The 24,732-nt window shown below is 41.7% G+C and overlaps 1 protein-coding gene across 14 annotated transcripts in view; it reads right to left on the bottom strand.

The window, feature by feature from the left end:
- RBFOX2 (RNA binding fox-1 homolog 2) overlaps window positions 1-24,732 on the bottom strand; it is a 171,299-nt gene that overhangs the window by 19,780 nt on the left and 126,787 nt on the right. For 10 of the 14 annotated variants that reach the window (XR_010720878.1, XM_066184016.1, XM_066184018.1 and 7 more), the window contains 6 exons: window positions 17,597-17,650; window positions 8,446-8,538; window positions 5,640-5,700; window positions 3,206-3,259; window positions 2,979-3,071; window positions 1,733-1,865 (listed from right to left, as the gene is read on the bottom strand). Coding sequence is in view for 10 of the 14 variants with exons in the window: in XM_066184016.1 (XP_066040113.1) it covers window positions 1,733-1,865; window positions 2,979-3,071; window positions 3,206-3,259; window positions 5,640-5,700; window positions 8,446-8,538; window positions 17,597-17,650 (488 nt within the window). In the remaining 4 variants the exon portion in view is untranslated. Of the gene's footprint in view, window positions 1-1,732; window positions 1,866-2,276; window positions 2,345-2,978; window positions 3,072-3,205; window positions 3,260-5,639; window positions 5,701-8,445; window positions 8,539-17,596; window positions 17,651-24,732 lie in introns of all 14 variants that reach the window. The other 4 variants (XR_010720880.1, XR_010720881.1, XR_010720879.1 and 1 more) reach the window with 2 other exon arrangements.

A 24,732-nucleotide genomic window follows, 5' to 3' on the forward strand; every position in this document is an offset into this window, starting at 1 on the left:
TAAATATTTACTAGGTAGTATGCTGCCTATGAAGACATGGAATCAGTCGGCAGGGTCAGAAAAATTCAGTGTAATACCAGTAAACACAGACACAAGATAGTATTATGGGACCCTACTGGCCTATATTTCAAATGAAAATAAACTTTTTACATGGGACTCAGGCTGGATTTACATCAAAGACAAGGCCCTCCCAGTGTCCCACTCCTGACAGCCTCTGGGTAGGAATGCTCTAACTGTTACTCCCAAGGGTGAAAAGCACATTCCCCTTTCCTGGTGCAAATATCTCATATTCTGGTAGGTGGCAGCACTTAGCTCAGCTTTGCTGCTTTGTTTCACTGTGGAGCATTCCCCAATAAAATTGGACTGTTCCATTTTTAGAACAATAGACAAGTTGCAGGTCTGGTTAGAGGATAGAGAGTGTAAACTAGGAGTGGTGGCAAAAAAGTGATTTGAAAACCCAGAAGAAACACTCTGTTCAGAAGACCAATGTTTAGACAAGAGGTTTCATTTAAAGTCCTCTGGTGAATTAAACACAAACATTGCCAAAACTGCCAAAGAGCAAAGCTAGACAGATACATGACCACTGCAGCTTGCTTCCTGGAGCTCCACTTCAAATATCAGACTAGACTCTAAAAGGGTCACAGTAGTTCTCATCACTTAATCTGCTATAGAAGGTATTGTGAGCCTATACAACATATATTGGGCCACCTCCCTACACTGATGTGTATGGATTCCACTTTCCTTTTTAATGTAAGATTTATCATTTCTGTTTCTTCCCTTTTGGGCCTAGTGTAAAGGAAAAGAAGGGTCAGTCAACATCTCTGTGTTGAAGGATTCATTCCTACTCCTGTTCTTTCGGAGAACATTGCCTGGAAAATACGGCAAGTAGAACTCCAGAGACAATATGATTATAGCATCCTCAAAATAAGAAACAAAACAAACAAAAAAAAGATAGTTTGGAAGGTATTTGCTGATTTATCTGTCATTCCATCACATTTAAACAAACCAAAAAAAAACCCAAAACAAAACTCACATACAGACCTAGTTCCCTCCTAGTTCCCTTTTAAACAGCGGAATGCTCCTTTGTAAAAGCATTTTTTGCACTGCATTACTAGTGAAAATCTGAGGGCAAAGAATCTTTAGGCCACACATTTGCCATTGCTTCATTGCATTATCGTTCTCTCTACATCCGAAACACTCCCAGCTTTAAATTAATGGACTTGATTAATCTTTGTTTTAAACCTTTTTAAACCGTCTCCAACAAAGAAAGCAAATCCATTGTGGGTAACTGGCTCTTCTGTGTCCTACTGCCAGATGGTGAGGCATGAAGGTAATGGATAATATTTCTCATTCCTGAATATGGAAACACAAATGGAATGCAAAGAGCAGAACCTTTTCAGGAATTTTAGATCTTCTCTTTGTGTCCTTCTCAGCAGCAGTATAACATATTGGGTCAATGGATGACAAATACCATATGCAGACAAATTGAGAAATTATGAGAAGGAGCCCATCAGCGCTTTAAGCTGTTCCAAGTACTGAAAATTGTTTTAGTCAAGAACTTAACACAGAAAAATTTAGATTTGCCCCCACTGGATGCCATCATGTGCAGAATGCTCTGGCACTAGCAAGATCTTGACTCTCACCATCCAGACAATTTTAGGGTTTTTTTGTTAACCGATTAGCTATTTGACCCGGTTGTGCAGAGCACTATGCTCTTGTGACCAGTGCTTACCCTGGGTAGGCAGGGATGGCCGTGGGAGGTACTGCCCGCACTGCCCCATACACTGTCCTTCCTCGGCCCCTCAGATGGGCGCCCCGAAATGCGGCGGCTGTGGTGGCTGCAGTTGGATAGGGGAAGCCTGGAACTGTAAAGATAGACATGGTGGAAGGTGAAAAGGATACAAGCTCCAACCCAGAGAACAACCACCTGCTTCAAAGTGACACAACAGCTCCATAGCGGTGGGATATTTGGCATCAACCCTGCAGAGGGACATGCTTATAACCCAGCAAGCATCCCATACATACTTTCTGCTACACCACGGCCTTTTGGGGGAAAAGGGTTGCAGAGAGGTTTGGCATGCAAGAGGTTAATGTTTTGCATGCCTTACCCACCCCAAACAGGCCTCAAATCCCCCCACCTTTTGACACCACCATGCAGTCTGGTTAGAATCTGAGAAGCACGGGGAGTTACTATCAATACAGCACACAGTTCTTCCAAAACTTCGGAGGCTCTTAAAAACAATTTGTCAAGAGACCCTTTAAGTCAACCAACTTACATCAGTCTCTTCCCTCCTTTCCCCTCCCACTCTTTGCCACCCAATCCTCTGTATGTTCATTTTAAAGCCTGAAAGACAAGATAGCCCATATAACAGCAGCAGCAATTTCCCATAAAGTGCCAGTTTACTGAGAGCCCACCTTCATTTAACAAGTGTGACCAAGAACTGGCACCATATATAGCAATGCCTCTATTATTATGCTTTAAACTGAAGTAAACTGGCTCGCGATGAAACTTTGTAAAGCCTTAGAGGCATCTGCAAACCTGTCATAAACAGATACTGAGAGGGAACAAGTCCCAGGGCACAAACCCAACCCAGCATGCATCCAGGTGCATGCCACTAGGGGCCCTGCAGACTCGCGGTTTAGCAGCTTGTATAATATGTACTTTAGGGATTTGTCCATTTGGTTTTCTCGATTTCAAAACAGGGAGGGGAGCAAGGGAATGGCCTGTTCCTCACACACACTCTCCCCTCGTTCTGCCTCCTCCTTGACATTCAGAAGGACCCATTCAGCTGTACAGCAAGACACTGTAGATGAACAAGTTACAGCAACTGCACACTATACTTTGGCTCAAGGTAAACTTATTCCCAGCGAGACCCATCCTTTCAAGTATATATTATACAAACTGGAGAGAAGAAGGGTAACAGGTCATCATTAACTCAAGCATAGTAACAATACAGGGGCCATCAGGGGCTACTTACTGATTAAAGGAATGTAAGTGTTAATACCCCCCCTTCCTGACAGGGGCACTGCGGCGTCATTGCCCAGCGAGACATCTGCTTGAAAGCTGGATGCTAATTCAATTTTTAAAAGAATAAAAAACAAAAACAAAACTGTAAAAAGGTTATAAAGAAACAGCAGATTAAGAACACAAACAAACACCACTGCAGTTAAATGGCAGAAGTGGAAGTGTCTACTTCAGCTCTACCTGCATATAACTCAGGGCCGTACACCGCTCCAACCACAGGACTCAACTTCCAACCTGAAACAACAAAGACTGCAGTGAATGCCAAAATCTACACCAAGAGAAGGAACGGGCAGCATGGGTAGGGGGAATGGTCTCTTGCATGCGCCCCAGCTTCACATGCACAGCTCTTTTCCAATTTCTGCTTTGCCTCAATCCCCCTTGGTGTAGATGGAGGCCAACTGCCTTTTCCTAAGGTCAAGCTCTAGGTCCAGGTCGCTGTATCGGAGGGAACCACAAAACATCAGCTGATCTGCAGTGGGCAGAGGCACTGCTGTGGGAATGCCAACTACCTTATATGCATATTTGCCATGAGCACCATGCAACCTGGCATTCCCTGCAGGAGCCTTGCTGCCAGCTCCTCCCTACTTTCACTGGGAACACTGCAGATCCAAGCCCTCTCTAAAGCCACCGGCCCAGACTGTCATCTCAGGCAAGTCAATTTATAGCTTTGAATTCTCAAAACACCCTTCTGTCTAGTCTGCTAGCGATCTGCTAAAAAGCGTCTGAATTTCCTCATTAACTGCATTATGTAACTATAGTTCATAAAACCAAAATCATTCTATTCATCTCACACTTTCTCCTCACTGTTATTTTAGTATTCTTGCCTTCTTTATGCTGCTTTTCAGGTGAAAGCCTTCACAGAGAAATTATTTCAATGTAATCTGGATAATTGGCAAGAACTGCAAATCATCAAGATAAAACCTACAAAAGAATAGGGCTTAAAGAAGCATGGGTATGAGTTGGTACATATTTCCAGTCACATCTAGAAACCTATCTGTCTTTTCCCCCTCCATCTCTCTAATAGGGGAGAAGAGAGGTCTAAAGCTAACAGTGTGATCTGGGTTGGCTTCCACAAAGCATTCCTTTCAGGAAAGATCTCAGCTGTTCAGCTAGTAATCACAGAGGCATTTTTACTTAAATAAATCCATATGATTCCTCTGTCTTGGAGCCCTGATGCATTTGCTGAACTTTTAACACCCCTAACCACTCTAGAAGCCACATGAACAACTCTTTGAACAGCCCATCAACACCACCCTTCACCTACTGGCAGATTATCAATGACAGATGCAGTGCAGGCTCCCTCTGCAAGTACAGGAACACTGCTGCTGCACTCCTCACCTTGATGGCAAAATATGCCAGTGGTGGCAACGAGAGGACTATCAACTCTCAAATTTAATAGCAGTTGTACAACCATACTTGCCAGTACGCCTTAAGCCTAGTCTAATACTAAATTCCTCTGCATAGCTTTAAAGCTGGCTTTAAACTGCTGGCTGCAAAAGCAAAATATTCTTGTATGATATCACTTCACAAGTAAGTTCACAAGTAAGCCAAGTTGTGTTACTGAACAGTCACAGGCATGACATTTTACGCCCTTGTTTCCAGGACAATATACCATGGATACATTGCCTTTTGCTACACAATCTCCTTGTTCCTTCCAGGTATACTGTGATCCAGCATCCCAGGACTTTTGCCTGGCCCTGTTTCCCCAGTTCTGTACCCAAAGTAAGATTTACTTGCAGGGGACCACTCAGTAAGTTGGCAGCAGAGCAACATGAAAAATTTTATCTTCTGAGTTTGAAGTCTTTGTAATCAAAACAGAATCTCACACTAGCAACTACCTGTATACAGCTTCCGGCTTTGATGAAACTGTTTGGGAACAATTTCACACCAAAAAGAACTTTGCCGCCTGTTGCAGGACAAAGACTCAGATTCAAAATCTTTATCAAAGCAGAATTCAGCTCTGCTGAGAGAATGACCTTTTTATGCTATATATGCCCATGAACTAAAATGACTGCACAGAGAACCACCAAGATATCCAAATGAAACAGGATTCTTCATTACCCAAACAACTTGGTCTTTCTCTGTTTAGGTTCACTGGAAAATTACTGAACACAGGCACAGTCTGAAACAGAAAGCAAGCAAACAAGCAGCGCAAAGGCTCTGTTTTGATAGTTGCTTGGGAACAGCTGTCCTTTTACAGATAGAACCTAAACTGAGCTATCTTAAGTTATTAAGCTAATTACACATCTTAAGTTATGTTTCTGTGCTCATATTTAGGTATCTACATGACGGCAGTGAGACACAGGAGTACTGCACATCCCACCATACAGGATCAGCCTGCAGTAGTAGGGCAGGCAACCCATTGGTCCCTAGCCCCTTTACCCATCTTGACCACATTGGGCATGTCCGTACTACTCTCTGTCCCCACTTCTCCATCTGGAAAATGGTGTTCCTCCACAAACACTTTAGGGTTATACTGAATGGTATAATGACACAAATTAGAGGTTGTGGGATTTTATTGGTATCTTTTAGTCCTGAGGAGAGGTCATGACTTTTCCCTTTTGTCTTTCTTCCAAGGTTTCAGCTCATCATTAGTACAAACAGTCTCCCTTACCATTTGCATAAGGTGTGACCATCTTCTTATTGGTCATCACTCTCGCAGTGGCATTGTTAACCTAAAAGTAAGAAAGGGAAGGGGGAGGAGAGGGAAGGAAGTACAGAACGTTAGGGTAAATGGTGAAAAACTCAAAGATACCACACACACACACACACATACACACTATGCTTCTCTAAGCAAAAAAAAAAAATTAAACAGCTAATTTTACATGAATGCAATCTTTAAATTACTTTTAACAGTTGCCATTTAATTATAAAAGTTACAGCTAAACATGGCATTTTAAAATTATGCATTAAACAAAAGGCCAACAAGAGTAAAGTGCAGATTGTCCACCACCCTGCCATCCCTAGGCATGGGATTATTTACAGCTCAGTGATCAAGAGGGCAAAACCCTAGGTGCTTTGTCCATGTTCTGTTCGAGAGGCAGGAATAATTTCTGCAGCCCAGGGCAAGGGAATTGAACCAGGTGACGCACAAGCTGACTTGTTTCTCAAGCTTGCCGCTGGAATTGGGACCCAGCACATCACTGGCAGGGCACTTGGGTAGAAAAAGGTAGGTTGGAGTCCCTCAGCATTAGATTTGAACTCCCAAGGCTTGAGGAAATCTCGGGAACATCATCAACTGTTTAGATGATCTACATTCATTGATTTACACCCATCATTTTTAGATCTTTTTCCAGATTACTTTTTCCTTGTCACAAATCTCATGGGACAAAAAGAATACATAGCAGCAGACCTGGATCATTTTTGGGTTTACTGTGCCCTCCACCCTCTTTACAGAGCTCTGCATAGTTCCAAGCGGTTTGACTGCTCAAGCAGGTGGGGTGTTACTGCAGAGATGGTGCTGATAAAGAAAAGATGGACTAGTTTGGAAGCCAAGTTACTGCAGCCCCGTGACAGCCTCAAAGCTCTTGCAAGGAGGGTGAAGTCTTTATGTATCATCAATAATTTATCAAAACCCATGCCAAATGGGAATGGAGGCCAGGGTGAAAAAGAAAAAAAAAAATGGATACAAAAACAGAAGCTGCCTTGGGCCCTTGAAATGTATGGATGGTGGGCGTACACAGGGTGGGGAGTCCAGAGCTACATTTTACTCTTGTTTCAGACCCAAAACAATAGAAACATTACACATTTAAAAAAGAAAGAATGGGAAACAACAATGATGAGACTGAGAGCATGCAGTTAAACACACACAGATTAAAAAAAGAAAGAAAAAAAACACACCACAATTGATTCAGAGGGTGGGGAAGGGAGGAGTGAGGGGATAGGGTCTCACAGACAATCATTAGATGGAGCGAGTGCCTGAAATCAGCTGCTACAGCAAAGTGCAACACAAGCACTTAAAGGAAAATTTGCCAGAACCAATCAGAAACCACCAGTCAGCAAAGAGACCAACAGCTGCATTTAACTTAGTAAAGAAATAAACTGGGGAGGGGGCAGAAAGAAAAAGAGAGAAAACAATAACAGCTACAAACAGGTCTCAGATAGAAAGAGCAGCAGAAAGAAGGGGCAGGAGAGAGAGAAGAGGAAATGGGTGCATTAATAAAAACCAGCCAAACTGGAGTTCAGTAACTCTGAGTAAGATGTGCAAGGGGAAATCACCATGAAGTCAGTAATCAAACAGCTCAGACTGCTACAAAACAATATGTACATCCAAAGTCCAGGCGGCATTACTCAACAGCATTGAAAATAAAAGGGGGAGAAGGGGAAGGAGGTGGGTGGGGACAACAAGTCAAATCACATTTCGTAGTGTTAATGTGAGATGGCAGATGGATTTTTTCTTTCTTAATTTTTTTTGTAATTTTAAGAAAAATTTTAAAAAAAAAGAAAAAAGCTTCTTCTCTAGCACTTTTGTTTCACTTACCGCCAACTCGTACCATCGCCAGCATTGTGTATAGTTACCATGGAAAGAGTGAGTCAAGTGAAGGGCCCTAAACGCTAAACCATCGGAAAGGGAAATAAAAAAAAAACAAAACAAAACAGAAAAAAAAAAAAGGCAAAATATGCAGACATCTTACTCAAAAAGGCGGCTTTTTTGTTTCAATATTTGTACTTTTTGGTTTGTGTTTGGTTTGTTTTTTTTTTTTAAAGAAAGAAGGAGAGAGGGATGATGCCAGTTAGCCTTCAACACAGTGGAACACCAAACTGGTCAACACCAGGCATGCCCAACATATGGCCATGATAGCCAGCCAACATTAACCCTTCCCTCCCCGGCAGCGAGAGCTAGCAAACTTTTAGGACTAGCTTTCACCAAACCTATTCTTGACCAACGGCAGATCAAGAAACCAGCAGTGTGTATAGCACAGCCCACTCGGGGCTGCTGCCCCGCATGTCCCCACCCCTCCCACAAGCATAATCTCACACTTGCATGGAGGAGAACTGGCCTCAGAGGAAAGAGAGGATACTGGCTGGCCCCCTGCTTTCTTTTCTGGACACAGAGTTAGAAGTTGGACAGTACTCTTTCAGTTAGTTTTGTTCAGGCCTGGTAACAGGAAATTGGAGCCTTGCAAACTGAAGCAAAGGAAAAATCAAGACAGCAGAAGGGCAAAAATTTGGAGTGGGTGGGAATAAAACTTAATAAAAGAAGAAAGAAAAGGAAAAAAAAATACCCAAAACAACAATAAAAATATTCTGTAAAGGGTGTAAACTTCTATACATTTCAGTGCAGGGAGGTGAAGGACACAGACACAAACACACACGCACACACGAGACTAGGATCCAAATGTGAAATAAGTGAGGCAAGACACAAAAAGAAATCAAAAGAATAAATATAAAGAAGAAATTGAATTACTGAAGACATGCACCTCGATTTTACGGCCCTCTACCACGGTGCCGTGTAATTTCTCCCTGGCCCTGTCTGCATCAGCACTATTCTCGAAAGTTACGAACCCGAATCCCTGCATGCAGCGGGAGAAGGGGGGAAAACATGCACATCGTTATATATTGAAATACTGATCTCTAGGTAAATAGAGAAAAAATATCACAGTATGAAATCGACATCAGCACAACTCAGCAATAACCTCCTAGAGTCACATTGTTGGTTCATGCATGTTCCATAAATGAAAGAAATTAAAATCAATAAAAAAGAAACTGTAATAATAAGATAATAAGAGTAATTAAAAAAAAAACATAAAAGCAATTGAGGCCAGACCAAAAAAGAAGTACAAAGTTACTCGAGACAATTTTTCATTTTGTTTAGGTTTTTTTTTTTAAAACACTAAACCCTGATCTGATATAGGCAAGCTGGGCAAGCCCAAGTGGGGCTTCTCTCCCCTCTTAATGAACACATAAATTTTGTAGGTCCCTCGCCCACCCCAGACACAGTACAGGACATAGACACTGAGAAGCACTTTGTTCTCTTGAGAAACTGCTATGAGAATGAGAAGCGATCTGAGTTCATGTGTGGCACCAGGAATTCTGCAAAGCTTTGGGCAAATCAAATACTGAACCTTGTTTTTTCCACCTGTAGACTGGAGACAATAATAATTACCTACCTTTGAACACAGTTGAGAGGAAAGGGCTCTTTGTAAAGCATCCCTTGCAAGCTCTTCAGGGCAAAGCTCATGTCTACTCCTAAGCCTGTAACTTCCCCAATGATACATGGGGCCCTGAAAGTATGCAGGGCTTCTAGGTGGCACCATAAAATAAGCATATTTAATGTGAAGATTTAGAGTATCACGTACTGTAGCTCCAAAATATTCTTATCTCTGAGTACTGTGGTGGACCTTGACTGTAAATCTAAAAACCTAAATACTGATCATTGGTCAAGGCAGGTTTTGTATGATGCTGCTGACCCTCTGCTACCGCTCCCTCCCACCCTGCTACCCATCTTACTCAGCTTTCTTCTGAGATAGCAACCTCTGTGCTGTGGACAGCAACAAATCTCTGCCTAGTAAGACCATGGAACTTCCAGAAAAATTGACATGCCTGCTTGGAGCAACCACAAAGGCTCAAGGATTGCCAAAACATCACTTTAGTTAGACAAATTCAGGTTTACCGCACCCATGAAGGCACAAGCAACACAACAGCATCATATGCATGCTCACGCTGCTGCCAGCTCATGCAGTGGTGTAACAGGACAGGGCAAGAGACCATGCTTCCTTCCACAGGAATGAGTGCACTGACATTAAGAGAGAGCCAACATGACAAAGTGAATTAGGATTTTAACTAGGAGCAAATGGTATCTTTATACCGACAACTGTGATGAGAATCTTCATGCCATTAGAGAGAGTGGACCCAAACAAAAAGCATTGTTGCATTCTGCTTTCAGGATATCTTAACAACAGCAATAACTGGCAGCTGTGGCCTGATATAAAGCAAATGCTGCTTTAATGAATAGAGAGTAGTCTCCACTGGCTCCAGTACCCTCAGGAGCAGAACAACAAAGCTTACATTTGATGCAATGGAAACTCCCTCCTGATGTTAACTGAAGAGTGAGGTGATGAGAGTGATCTACAGCTATGCCTATCACGGGAGGGGCATGCTAGCCAGGCAACTTCTTTCATGCACCTTGGGGTCAAGTATGTATTAGGACTGGACAGCCCAAAAAACAGATAGCATCTTGATTTCTAAGCACTACTGTCGAGGAGACACAAGCAAGCCATTATCCTTCAAGTGCTTTTTAAAGGTTTTTACAATACTAATCTTAAATGGCCCAAGCTGTTTAAGTGACAAGCTGGCCTTTATCATCCACAGCTAGGTTTCCAGTATAAAACTGCTACAAATTTGTTAAATGCATGGTGGTGGTTGTTGGGTTTTTGGGAGGAGGAGGTTTACTTTTTTTTTCTCCCCCCCCGAACAGCAATAATAAAGGATCTTAGCCAGTACTGCAATGCTGAGATCAACGAAAGAGCTCCTTTGGGCTCCAACCCAATAATCTAAAGCTTCAGATAATTTCATTTCTCCAGCTATAAATAAAGAGCTATATAAATAACAAACTGATGCCTTTTTCAGAACAGCATAGAAGTTCCCTGTTTAAATGAATTTAAATCAGAGCTACAAGACATAGGGGCTAATAAAACAGCCCAACTGCATATAACTCTCAAATATGTTGCAGAGAACGGAGGGGGGTGCAGGAGGGTGTAATAGCAAAGCTGATTATGAAGGAATAGGGTATTGTGCCTGCTTTGAAGAGCCCCTGCAGAGAAAGGTAAGCCTGAGAAATAGAACACCACCTTTCCCTCTGGTTCTGTATAATGGGGAAAAAACATCCTGTAAAGGCTGGGGGAGGAGAGGAGGTAAGGACTGCAACAGGAATCTCTATTTCCCTCTTCTCTTTCTGCATTAAAATTTCTGTTTGTTCTAGACAAGCCTGGGGAGACTGAATGAAATTTATGTCTTCAGTGATGATGTGAACTGAAAGCTTGAGTGCAGATGGAAAGTAATTTTTTAGACATTAATCTGTACAGGCTAGAACCAAACTAAGACTATTTTAATTCACATCTGTTTGCAATTAGCAAAGTCCATAAGGGATTTTAAAAAACTACATTATCATTAAATATCTTTAAACTGAGTAGGAATTTTCAGTATTTTTATTAAGTTAACTCAAGGTAGCATACAATCCACAAGCAGACTATTTGAATATAATTAACAATGTGAATTAAACCAGAATTAATCTGATTCAGAAAAACATAACTAATTAACCATATTTTATTGACAGATCAGCCCTTAGCTTGTGAAACTATTTGTTGAGCACCATTTAATGTCAATGCTAAACTAATGCTTTACATAGTTGACTATGGCAGTTAGTATTTGTGTCCTCTTGGTTTGTCATATTAATGCATCTCTTAGACATTCAAAGTCTCATCAGGAAATACAGGTGAGCCACACTTAACATTTTTGTTACTTCTAAGTTTAAAAACTAGCAATTAGATATATATATACACACATTTTTGAAGTGGGAGAGAAAAGAAGAACATACACATATTTTTTATTCCTTCTCACAGATGACCTGTAAAGAATAGGGATTAATGTGTACCTAAATACATATGCAACAAACAGTTCTCAGTTTTCCCTCAGCAAGGTTGTCTTGACCTTGAAAGAAAAAAAAGAAACAAAGCAAGAAAAAAAAAAACATGGGGCAGGTATCCAATATTTACTAGCTTAGCTTTATAGTAGGTACTGGATTGCTCCATAGTAATAGGTATGGAGCCAGAGGAAGGGAAGATCCTGGACAAAAAAAATTACTTCGGTTTTCTAAAATTTAAGATTAGACACATAATTTCAGTTTAATAATGCTGTTATGATAACAAGGCTAAAATTTTCAACAATTCCTCCCCACCAGCAACTTCCACGAACTTTTCCCATGCATAGAATAAGTTTAACCCAGTAAACACTAAATTTCAACAAACATTTTTAGGACTGGTGAGTTATTTGCAGTACCAGACTAACCCCCTTCTACCCAAAGGTTTATTGAAAGAGACCGAGTAACTGTCACCTTTTTAGTCTGGCCTCAGATTCTGCAATAAATAACAAGCAACATGATGAGCAGTGAAAAAAAATAATAAATGTGTATATATATATATATAGTATTTGAATGTTTCCATCTCTGAAGAATGAGAAAGAAAATTTACCATGTAACCGTAAAGGGAGAAATCAAAACCAGACGGTTCTCCTGGGTGTGGCCAGAACACAGAAATTAAACAAAAAACAACAACAAAAATAAAATAAAGTAAAATAAAAAAATAAAAGCAAAGAAAACTAAACAGAGCCCCTTGAAATCCATGCATTGTTAACCCTTCGTTTGTCATGGAGTTTAGACCAGTCACCTCAGCAGCAGCGTCTTTGTCTTATACCACTGGAGCACACAGCCAACAACCAGCCTCGCTGTCATCTGCTGCTGTGCTTGTTTCTAACCAAGTTTTTTCTTTTTTTCCTTTTTTTTTTTTTCCCCTTATTTCCATAATAAACTTTTAGAAGCCTGAAAAAATGGCCAGAGGCAGCAGTTTAGGCTACTTGTTTCCAAGGCATTTGGAAAGAGTAGGAGGGTTTCAGGTATAATCCACCGGAGATGAACAGGACTGAATGCACCGACAGCAACACAGCACAAAACCCAGAAACAAATTATTGAAGACACACAAATGCACCCTTCAAGTTGGTGAAAGCATCTGTGTAAACCAAGCTGCTACCATTTCAACAGCTCTTCCAACTCCTCCTGGCCCCCATTGCCACACTTTGCATTAAGGCATACACACGTGTAGAACCTGTCTGTGTACCTGTGCAATCTAGTGAGTCAGATGCAGGAATTAACCTGACTAAAAAATGTAAGAGTATTTTCAAAAAAACCCGCAGGGCTATTTTTAAGCTCTATCATTTCCACAATCCAGCTTGAGCTGTTCCACTGCCAATCCCTGCTGGGAAACAGCAGAGGGGACTGAGAGCAGCAGTGAGGAGTGGGAGCCCAGCCTGCACTGCTGGGCAGCGAGAGCCTGGGGCTTCAGAGCAGCTCCAGCCAGCTCAGGACAGGGGCGTCACGGCCCCAGTCATCCCCAGGTGCGTGCTGCTCCTCCTCCCTTCAACTGATCCTAGATATCACTGTGTGGTCTGTGAGTTCCACAGGCTGAACAGGCTGAAGACAAACTCATTTCTCGCCCTGCTACATCAGTGTCTTGCTAATTTAGCACACAGATCCAGTTCCCTACATAGTGAAATGAGCACTGCTGGAAAAGCACTTCCACAGGAGCACAAGATCAGCTTATACTATGAAACCATAAACTTCAGCCTGAAATGCAAGTTTAAATAAATCAGTTTAGTGTATGACTAATTGATCTCTTTAGTTCAGTATTGCAGGCTTCAAGGCATGAAACCACTGACCCAGGATAAAGGGACACTGGTCATGTCTCCTTCATGCCACTGGCATCCTAAAGGGTGAGCTGAGAAAGTGACACTGGTCACCAGTACTTAATTTGTTTTTAAACCTGATTCTATTAATAACACTGTTTGTATTTCTGGCTCAACTGATGAAATCTGAACAAAAATTATAACAATAGAATTAAAATGAAAACAAGACTTCTAATTCCTTTTATGTAATAAGGGGCTTTCCACTGAGAGGAAACTAGGTCCAGAACAAGAGTGGCTCAACTCAAAGCACCTAATCCATTTAAAGAAACCAACAGATGCAATTTCTCTCGTAACCCACTCTACAACTAATTTTTTAAATAAATATGAAGCACTTTAAGCACTGTAGTCTTATATAAGAACTTGGACATCTGGGTCTCCCAAGTGGAAATCAGTGAGGGACATAAACTTAAGAGTATCCTGAAACTATGAGCCCCTTTGCACTAATATGAACTCTTACCATTTAAAAAGCTATCAAAAAAACCCAAAACAACAACAACAAAAACAAAAAGGCAAAAAATCCCAACCAACCAAAAAAAAACCATTCCCTATTCAGCCAGGATTTTGCTGTGTGCTTATGTACTCCTGGTCTCTGAATGTCATTGAGGGCACATCTTGGAATGCCACACGGTACACAGCTGGTGAGCAAAGAGCTTGGATTCCCTTTCCCTGCAGTTTTACAAATGCCACAGGGTACTTCATTACACAGGCAGACTGCATTAATTCTGCAAATATGTCCACTTGTTCGATTCAGCACAATAGTGGCAAAATACGTATCTAGAGGATGCATCTCACTAACAAAAGGAGCAGGAATCCTCTCAACTTCCTCCAGAGGTGTTTTATTCACAGTTCACTGAAGTGCATGATAAACTGCAACCATGGGCAGAATGCTATTTAAAGGCACTTATACCAGTCAGAGCTAGAAATGTAATGGTAAACAGGATAAATGAAACAAATAGCTAATTTCCTGGAAGCAAGCAAAAAAAGCCAAACACATCAAGGGAAGACTGACGTAATTCTATTAAACAAGACGAAAACAAAATATAATTCAAGGAATGTTTAAATTTCTCACACACAGCAAAGCAGTATCAGTGTGAGGTCTATCAGGGCCCATAGATTCCTACTAAACAGACTGAATCTGGGAAGAAAGAGTTACAAAACAAGAATTCACATTGCTTTGAGAGAACAATCAGTAAAACTCATTAACTGCCTTCTATGCTGCTGTGATAGAGAAAGTCAACAAATACCATTTCTGAAAGAACCTGAGGTGAGAAGTGGCTGTGATGGACACACCCAGCTCTCTCTTTGGTCACCAAACTTTTTAAGTACACAGAGATCCTGAAGATACAGCCAGTTTGACAGAGCTTCCCCAGGCTGTCGAAGAAAACTGCCTGGTCATCTCAGGTGGATTCAAAATGAAGAATGCTACCTGAATGCTTCCTCCAGTCCCTCCTACTGACCAGCACTGGAGCGATCCCAGTAGAGTTCTCCCGCCACAGCTTGGCAGGGTCAAAACGCTGCTCAACCCCATCGTAGACTGGGTGGGGGCAAACCCAGGGCAGTTTGAGGTTTACCACTGTACCTTTAAAATATTTGCAAAACATATACACAAAACACTACAACCCTTAGGAACCCAGGGAAGGGAAGGGAGCATTGAGAACACAGCACAAGGCAGGCAGCAGGAGCATCTGCTTTCGGATTCCCAAGAGAGAGGAGAAGAAGAGAGAGAGGTTTCGTATCATTAGATTAGAATGGAAACCACAGGGCAGGAAAATGCATTCAGATTTTTTTCCTAAGGTGGAGGAAGAACCCAAGAGTGAGTGGTCTCCAGAAAGATCCATTTCCTTTGCTTCACCATCAGATCACCAAACTGTTGTTTTTCCATTATTATGTGAATACCAGATGCTTCGTGCAGCTACGCCCCACTCAAACACTGGGGCCTCCCATTTTCATGCTAAGCAGGAAGAATCTTGCATTCTTTTAAAAACAGGAATTATTTGGGGTGAGAAGGATGCAAAGATACCATGAAATAACTCTTTGGCTGTTTTCTCATTCTGTTCAGATTCTGGACATCCCTCAATACAGGCTACCAGTTTTGTAACTGCTTTTTGCTGCAAGATGACAAAAAAGCAGCAAAAAACTGCATGGCTAATACAGACTAGAAGAACATCTCTGGTTTTTTGGTTGTGGGGTTTTTTTTTCTTTTTTTTTTTCTTTTTTCCCCAGATATTTATTAAGGGTTCAGGGTAACATTCATTAAGGAACTCTTCAGCAATAATTTTGGTTTTAACTGAAAACCAGAAGCCTTGCGCTTTAACAACAGCACAGGAAGGTACTTTTCATAGTCGTAAATCAAGTTTCACAGAAAAGCCTTCAAAGTCCATGTTGCCTAGATGGGAAAGGGCAGCCATGGGCATTTAATACACAGGGCTGTATGGATGGGAGAGAGAGAGAGAGCGAAGTTCATGTGTGAAGAGGAAAACGCTGCTCTGGAAAGCACAGGCAGTGGGATATGAAGAACATTTTGCCAGGCCAGTTATTTTTGTTCTTTCTTTTGCAATAATATCTAAACAAGTAGGGATTTGATAGAGGCCAGAGGCTATTCTCAAAACCAAACAATAATGACTAAAATCAAGAGTAATTCACAGGTAGCTCTGGCCTATAAATATCAAAAGAACAGCAGAGAGCAGAATAAATATTTACTGATTCAGCAAAGCTGATTGTTTTGCTAAAGCATATAGATATTTAACCATGCAGGAAAGTAAAACTCTAACAAACCATATAGACCTTTACTTGTTCAGACTGTTTTGTTAAAAAAACAAAACAAAAGAGAACCACGGTATTAAGCAGAAACAGAGAACGAGGGGAAAGGGCTAAAACTCATGTCTTTTGTATACAGATCAACGGCTTTCTGGTTTCCAGATAATACAGGGCTGAAGAATTTCAGAATGCATTTTGGGCAACATGGGTGGAAATTTGCAGAGGGCTCTGAACATGAACGTACCCCAGAATGAATATATGTTGAAGCAAAGAGGCCACCATAAAAACTGTGGACCTCAAATCCAAGCAAAAGGTATAGACTCTAAATCAAAACTGCTTAGCTGAATTGCAATTTCAAAACCTTTGGTGTGCATACACACATGTGCACACACGTGTGTGTAAGGAAGAGGGAAATTTTGTTTTAATTGAAAATGGGAATCTTAGCATTGATTAAGTCAAGCAGAGTATAGACATGCACTGTGCAAGCTTCCCCCATAGAGCTTTGGCAATGCACCTCGCTCCTGACCTGCAAAACTCCCTGCTATTCCAGTGCTGAACCTCCTGGGCAGAGAGAGAATCACAGCAATTTGTCATTGTGGTGATACTGGTTACGTGATGAGAACCAATTGCCAATTAGGACAGAGATCACTGAATCTCTCTGCAGCTGACCTGAGCAACATTTGAAATCTCATTTCCAGAGAAATAAATTACCATAAACCCTCAACAAAACTTGCCTCTTAATATATCTGTAAGAAAAAAATAGGAGCGTGAATGCAAATTCTGTGGGGGAGGTCCACATGGGGCAGGGCAAGTGGAATGAGGATGCTTATATTAAAGCATCAAATATCTCAAACATGAAAGGTCAGTATCTCGGAAGTGCCAACTGAGTCTGCAAAACAGTAAATAAAATCCTTTCACATATGAGATTTTCTACAGAAGTATTTTAATGCAATGAAAATGGCAAGGATGGGGGTGAACTTAGCTTTTGTTCTTACAGCCTCCCATCACACAAAGCTGCTTTACCTTATTCTGTTTTCCTCACAGGGCAGCCATTGCCAATGCAATGGGAACAGATTGGTATGAAGGCTCAGCTGACTGAGTCCCTGTTTGTTCAAAAGGCTGAGGAACCTGATCCCACAGACAGACAGGAGTGTCTCTGAGCATTTGCACATGCTGCCCAGAAATGACCATGCTCAGAGTCTCCAGTCAGAGGGAACAGGAGACGGTCTCCAAAATAGTTTTTCCCTTCCCCCATCACACTCAATCCTGCTGATCTCTACAGAATATGTTCTCTAGGCAATGAACTGCCTTTTACTCTGCAATCAAAACAAGAGAAGTGGGTACTGAAACAGGACTTACCTTCGAGCCACGCTCATTAAAGATTATCTCTACATCAAGGATTTTGCCGAATTGCTGCAGAGAGACAAGGGAAAAGAAAAAATAAAAAAAGATTTATTTTTGGCGGTCCATTTTTCCTACCTTTTGCAGGGGCTGGCTTAGTGCAAGAAGGTAGGTGAGAGTATTTCCATTTCTAGCATGCAGGCAAAGGCATAAAATTCCAGTGATGTGACTCAGTTCTCCTGGGTTAGGACATGCAGATCATCTTGGTCACAAACTCCAGGTTTTCTCACAGAAGTCTAAAGGAAGAAAAACAATCTCCAGGAGAGTTTTAGGGATTTGAGGAAGTTCATCTTTCCCCCAGTTAATCTAAACAATTCTTCCTTCCCTGATTCTACTATTTCATCTAAGACATGGTTCTACAATTTCATCTCAGATATCCAAAAACATTTCTCACATATAATGCAGCATTTCAGCTTTCTCCTGAAGTGGTTATCACAAAGAGAAACTTAACAGTGATGTTTCTCTGGAAGGGATAGTAAAAAAAGACTCCCAGCCTCAGGGATTTCAAACACTGAAGCTTCTTTCCTTCCCTTTATTTTCCAAAACTCCAAGCCTTCAAAGGAATTGATGGCAGATTCAGTTTGTTTTTCAGAAAAACATCATTCAGCTTCAATCTGTGACATATAGTAGGTGGTCAACAACTTATGCAAGCTTATCACATGTAATAGAATTCTGACCTCTGCCTCAGCCTGGAGACCCCAAGGAGAGCTCTGCACTGAAAGAGTTCCTAAGAGCTCCCTATTTAGCAGAGAAGTAGATTTACCACCTCTGTGGAACCATGTATGGGTTACGTCTTTCACCTTGCTAAGAATGTAATAAAATATTTTCCTAAAGCAGCCAGACTCAAAACAGTAGCCTAGAGGTAGAAGTATCACAGCTTCAACAGAGGCCCACAGTGCTCTGTCCTCCAGAAGTATCAGTGCTCTATTGCCAAACTGGAGGTCTGGTCTCTAGAAAGACATGTCTAGATGTCATTTTTAGGAGTATGTATATGGAGCAGTCTTCATTCTAGAGACATATACTCACATACTGCCCTCAGACAAATGCTACATCAGTTTTTCCAATCCCACTATTTAGGAAAGCTTCCATCAACATGGTTTTGATTTAAGTTTGATAGCAAATGAAGGAAGGATCAATAAGTAAATAAAGGATGGTTTCACAGTTGAAAAAGATGATGAACACAGGGTCCAGGCACTGGGACACTCTCTCCTTTGCCCAGCATTCTTTAAAATAGTATTTGTTTTTTTTTTTGTTCAATTTAACAGTTGCATTCAGAGTCAAATGGGTATAATACTCATTTTGTGGGTGCCCTTCTTGAAAGGCCTGTGGCCAGATTTGAAAATCTGGAACATTTACAACAGAGAGCCATGATGGCTGAGGAGAGGCTTTGAATATGTTTAGCAATAAAAAGTTGCTGAGTCCCTTGAACAAGTATTCCACAACAGTCTGCAAGCAAACAAAACACTTCCAACAATTTTAGCTATAGTTTCTGTCTGCTTGCCTTCTCCATTCTTAAAAAGGAGATCTTGGTTCACAGATGTTGTTTTTACTGTTCTATTGTTTAAGGACAATACTTGAGCCTCTATTCATCCCAAGAACAATTGAATTCACAACATCCTATATTACACAAGTTTGAATAATGCTAATGTAAACATGCATCTTCCTTGAAATCTCAACATCTCAACAGCTTAGGCTTGATCCATGCTGGATCCTCTTTTGACTGCTTCTCTGCCAATCACAGCTAAAATGCGTCTTCTATTTCTATCCCACACTTGGTGTGGGCTTGTCAATAAAGGAGATTACCGTTGATTGCTTTTTGTTGTCTTTGTTGCATACAGCTTTGGTACTGCCATGAAAGGAATCAGTCATGATTGTCATGATTGCTTTCTTGGTGGACTGTCTCAGCATCATTACATGACTGGGGCTGAATCAATTTAGCAGCTTGTGGCTACTAAAGGGCTGTCCCTGCTCCTTTATCCTTCCTTGTCTGGTCTCACCAGCCTTCCACAGGTGGCCTCAGTTTTCATTCTCACCTGCAGATAAACTGACACAGCTCAGCAATCCTGCAAAAACCTAGCCCAAGAAAAGTAATACATACAAAGATTCTGACAGTTTACTGATCTGAAGTGGCTTGAAGGGTCAGTGAGCATTACAGCTTGAAGAAACAAAAGGGAGCGTACACCCTGCCCAAGAGCAGGATCTGTCCCCTGCCAGATCAGCTCAGCTGCCTGGCCTTGCCACGTACACTGAAAGAGCCAGGCTCTCACTAAATGCAAATGCCAAAATTATTTTCAGAATCTTCAAAGCCATAAAAAAAAAAAAAAATCACCATTTTCTACCTCATTAGAATCATCTTGAAAGAGAACAAACTGTGCGGCTTCGGGTGCACAATTACTCCGTGCCATCCCTTTCTGCACACCCGGTTGGGCCTGGGTCCTGGGATATTGCTGCCAGAGCTGCCTGCCAGCCCCGCTGGGCTGAGCCACCCATGCAGGGCTCCACACCAACAGGAAACCCTGTCCCGTGCATTTAACTTCTTGTGGCTGACAGAACGCCGGCAGTGACACTGAATGCTAGAGGTCTGAGAGGTGGCACGGCCCTCCCTGCCTATGAGATGATGGAGGTACACTGTTTCCTAGATGACAGAATTAAGAGCCTGTGGTTGCAGCAAGCACAGGCTGCAATGGGCTACATCCACTCATGCAAACTGCCCCAATCTCTTTTCTACCCAGGAGTTGTGGGTTTTTGAAGAGGCAAGAGGGAAGGACCTCCTTGGGAGAGAAGAGCAGAGACAATGGGGGCTGACTGCTGAATGGAGGTTTGCTGGGGAGGGGTTTCCTGCTCCATGAAAGAAAAAGAAAGAAAGCAGGGCTGTGAGGCAGAGGGATGTGTGCAGGGCTCTTCAAGGCTCTGCTGCAGCCACTGCCACAGCTCCTAACACGATGTCTCTTGTCCCCACTGCTGCAACGGTTACAGCAGGTCCCAGCACTGGAAGGCACTTTTTATTGGTAGCATGCCAAAATATTCCTGAAGAATGAAAGCAGGAAAAAAAGAGCTAGTTCATTTTAACAATTTATAACTCCTTCAAAGTTGAATCTAATTTAGTGGAACATAAAAAGGTACTTTGCTCTCCGATGGTGCTTTGCCTACCAAATGTCAACAGTCTATTGCAAACAATCCAAGTTTTAAGAGCTCCTTAGTGAAAGGTCACAATTTTTGCCAGGGAAATGCTACGCCATCTAAATACAAGGGTCAACACCAAGTGCCCTCACAATAATTTTTTTTAAATCAGGTATATACAGGCATGTTTTTATTTTTCAAAAGACATAGGGACTGCCCAAATGAAACAAGTCCCATGCTTAAGTCATCCACGAGGACTAACCCTCTAATCTCTAACCTTGAGGACATGAATCACAGTGCTCACAGACAATCTTGATTGGCTCACTCACTGATTACCAAGAACAACTACTTAGAACTCTGCACAGCTTCTGGAGGAGGTATTGCAGGACTACCTGACTCCAATTCTCCCCACCATGATTTAGAAACTTTACTATGTGACCAAGAGGCCAGCATTCCCTACCATGTCAGGTCATGCAAGAAACCACCTCCCTGAACTGCTCACACACATGCCATGTGATGGGAAAATACACACACATGCTATTCCAGTCATGCCAAGGCAAAGGAGCTATAGAATCTTATTTTATCTTAATGGTCTCTTCCCTGGAGTGAACTTGACAAGCTTTCAGTTATTTTTAGCAAAGCAGGTAAATGAGAATCAGACCCTCTACAACAGTAGCAGGGAGTGTTGGAAGTAACAGTTTTTAAGAGGCATAAAGATATGAACAGACAGGAGTTATGACCAGAAACTAATCATCTTGCTTGAACAGGATCTACCTTATCACAGATGCAAGGGCATTGTGCAAGGAAAGATATGCATGCTGTGTGTTTCTTTTCACACAGATGTCATGAAGGCAACAGATTTTTCCAGCTGAGGCCATAGCCACATTAAACATAGTAAATTTGAGAGATCTGGCACCAGAAAGCTTTTGTCTTCCAAGGCACTGACAATTTGGTAGGGCCCCTCCTATATGCTCTGTTCCAGCTGGCCCTGACTCCTGTCCCTGTCTAGAGCTTTCAAAATCAGCTCCAAAATGTGCCAGACAAATAACTTAATCCTAAAGAAGCAAACAACAGGGAGTACAAGGAATTCTCTAGAAATCACGGAACAACAAAAGATCACAAGAGACATCATGTGACAACCTCATCTCTACAAGAGAACTCCGTATGTCCAAGCAGTTTCATTAGCCCTAAAAAATTCACTTAGAGATGAATCCAATGAGCTTTTTAGACTTCAAAGATGTCAAACAGTCCGTTCTTAAAGATGGTCAACATTCAAAATAGCCAAGAAGCCAACATCCTGTGCAGGAAACCATGAGGTACGTGGACAAGAGCATTTTATAAGCAGGATAGATCCATGCTACAGAGAGAGTCCCTTCCTTAGGTCCCAGCTCCACGGGATATACTTTCAGCTGAGCACAACAGGCTCCATCATAGCGTGTATTAGTCAGTGCTTAGTCATGGCAGCATGGGGCCTGCCAGAACTACACTATCAGCACACCAACATCCTCATTCAAAGCTGAGTCACATCTCTTCAAGAAATGGGGCCAACCCTGGTCAGCCAGCTACACCACTTACGCTTTGCTGACAGGAAGATGGAAGCATCAAGGATTTATGCACCAAAGCACTACCACAGTTTACCAAGTGAACACATAATGAACAAGCACCAAGCAGTCCTTACTAGGGTTGAGCTGTTACCCAACAAAACACACATTTTCTGAGAAACCAGACTTTAGCAGGAAGACACACAAAGAGAGCAGATTTCTAACAGGATTTACAGACCACAGCCATCCCAGAAAAAAAACCCCAAAAAACAACAAAACATGATGACAAACGGTTTCTCAGTCATTTGTTGTTCTCTAAATCCCAAATAAAAGATTTTCACATTAAACAGAGATGGGGATGGACACCACCGCAGGGCACCACCCAGAGTGAGATCTTACCACCAGCCTAACTTCCAGGTCTACACTTCCAGCTCCTTGTTCCTGCTTTGTGCTATTCCCCAGAGGTGTGACTGCAGTGGTAACCTGGTACTGATGCTGCAGAAAAGGTACTTGGATCCATGCCCACAAAAGCAGCATACATTCCAAAATCAATCTGAGAGTACTTAGCATGTAGACTGAATCCATATGAAACTGGGTCAATAGAAGATAACTCCATGTAATTTTACCCAGGCCTTTTATCCAATTAAATCCAGCTACAGCACAGCACTGTTTACTAAATGACATTTAGCACAGTCTTGCTGCAGACGTTCCTAGTAACTCATAAGAACACCTAAAAAAATCTTAGATAAATGTATGACCCAGTTATCACTGCCTTCCAGCAGAGGGTCAGTACAGAAGTTGATAGCAGAGAGCTTTCTCAGAGCAAAACAGACAGTACAAGAGCTGCTGGCAACTGCAAGGGCACAAGCACCCCTGCACACCATGGCCATCCAGACAAAGCACAATGTTCAAGCAGCACTGAGCACACAAGTCTTTTTTGAAAGGTGGTTTCAGAAAACATCCAGGTGAAACCCATCAATATAATCAGCAGCATCTCTTATAACTCTAGCCAACACCAGCAAGAACAAAGTCCTGCGCACTGTGACAGGGCTGGGGTTCAATGTCATCACAGGGAGAGTTTGGAAACAAGAAAAGCCACAGTGAGACCACTTTGTGTCAGAATATTTGTTCTCCAATACTGGCACATAGGACTTATTACATGCAATTGGTGGCCAGTAGTACCAGGAGATGAAAAACCTAAAATACATCTTGATATCCAGAAGACAGAATCACCTCCTTCAGGTGTCCAATCCACTCAGAAAGCAGTCCCTTTAAGCACGAGTGCTATTGCTGTACTTCCGGCCCCAGTGCATCAACACCTGCAGGTCAGAGCTTCTTGTTCTATCATACAACTACCTATATATCTTAACGCTCAAACAACTACTTCTTCCATTGTCAACACTTGTGCATCACTAATTACTTCTATGTTTAAATTTATTTACTGGCAAGTACAGACTTAAAATTCTACCAAATTCTTGCTGACAAAGAGCTGTAGTCCAATTTGTTATTGCTTTAGCCTCAAACTATAGGCTTCTGGAGGTGTTTTGCACTCTTGACACCAGAACGAAGTTGGATAAAAAATTAAATCCAACAGGGTATTTTAGGAAGTGCAAAGTGACAAAATGGTTCCTCAGAGGCCAAGATTTGAGGGCAGCAAGAGCTTCCAAAAGTATCTGAGCTTGCAGAACTCTGTTGCTTGGGTCATATGAAGCAGTGGTCTACCACAAACATACATCATAAAGAACCTTGCCACAGAGATATTAATTATGCTTAGAGAAGGAAAAGGATAACATTATCTGCCTTTATGTCATCCTTTTCCAATGTAAAAAAAAAAAAGTGGCTACCATTCTGTCATCTGTAATAAATGACATTATTAATAACTTCATTAACTGAAATTAATTAAATGGGACATAATAGTCACCTTTATAGAAAACATCTATGGGTTACTACTGCTGTAGTTGATAACACACAAAACCACTTTATCAATTGAGCCAATTATGCTCCCCAGCAGAAAGTGCTAACAGTGTACAAGTAGTAGCTATAGATTGAGCAACTTTTTAAAAAAGCAGGGTCTCCATCTGAAGCCAGAGTCTGCAAAAATTCACAACCTGTACTGTGCTAACCCACCTTCATCTGCAACCATCAACAACATAGTCCTGATTTGTATTTTACACAAAACCAAAGAGCATTTCACCACCCTAAATTCTGAGACACACTGAGAAACATCAATTCTGACTCCTCGTACTGTTGCTCTCACAACAGGTAAGAAATATTTTGTTCAAGGACATCCATAGGAACTACTAAAACAATCCACTTGCTTGTTTTTGTGGAGACAATTCAGGATTCAGCTTGGGAACAGAAGCTGTCCAACCCAGCCTCTATCTTCACCAGAAGACTCCAAAGTCCATCCAACTCAAAAGTCCAGAAATGACC

The sequence above is a fragment of the Chamaea fasciata genome, unplaced genomic scaffold (genome assembly GCF_029207755.1).
Source record: "Chamaea fasciata isolate MVZ Bird 193981 ecotype frontalis unplaced genomic scaffold, bChaFas1.0.hap1 SCAF_5, whole genome shotgun sequence".
Lineage (NCBI taxonomy): Eukaryota > Metazoa > Chordata > Aves > Passeriformes > Sylviidae > Chamaea > Chamaea fasciata.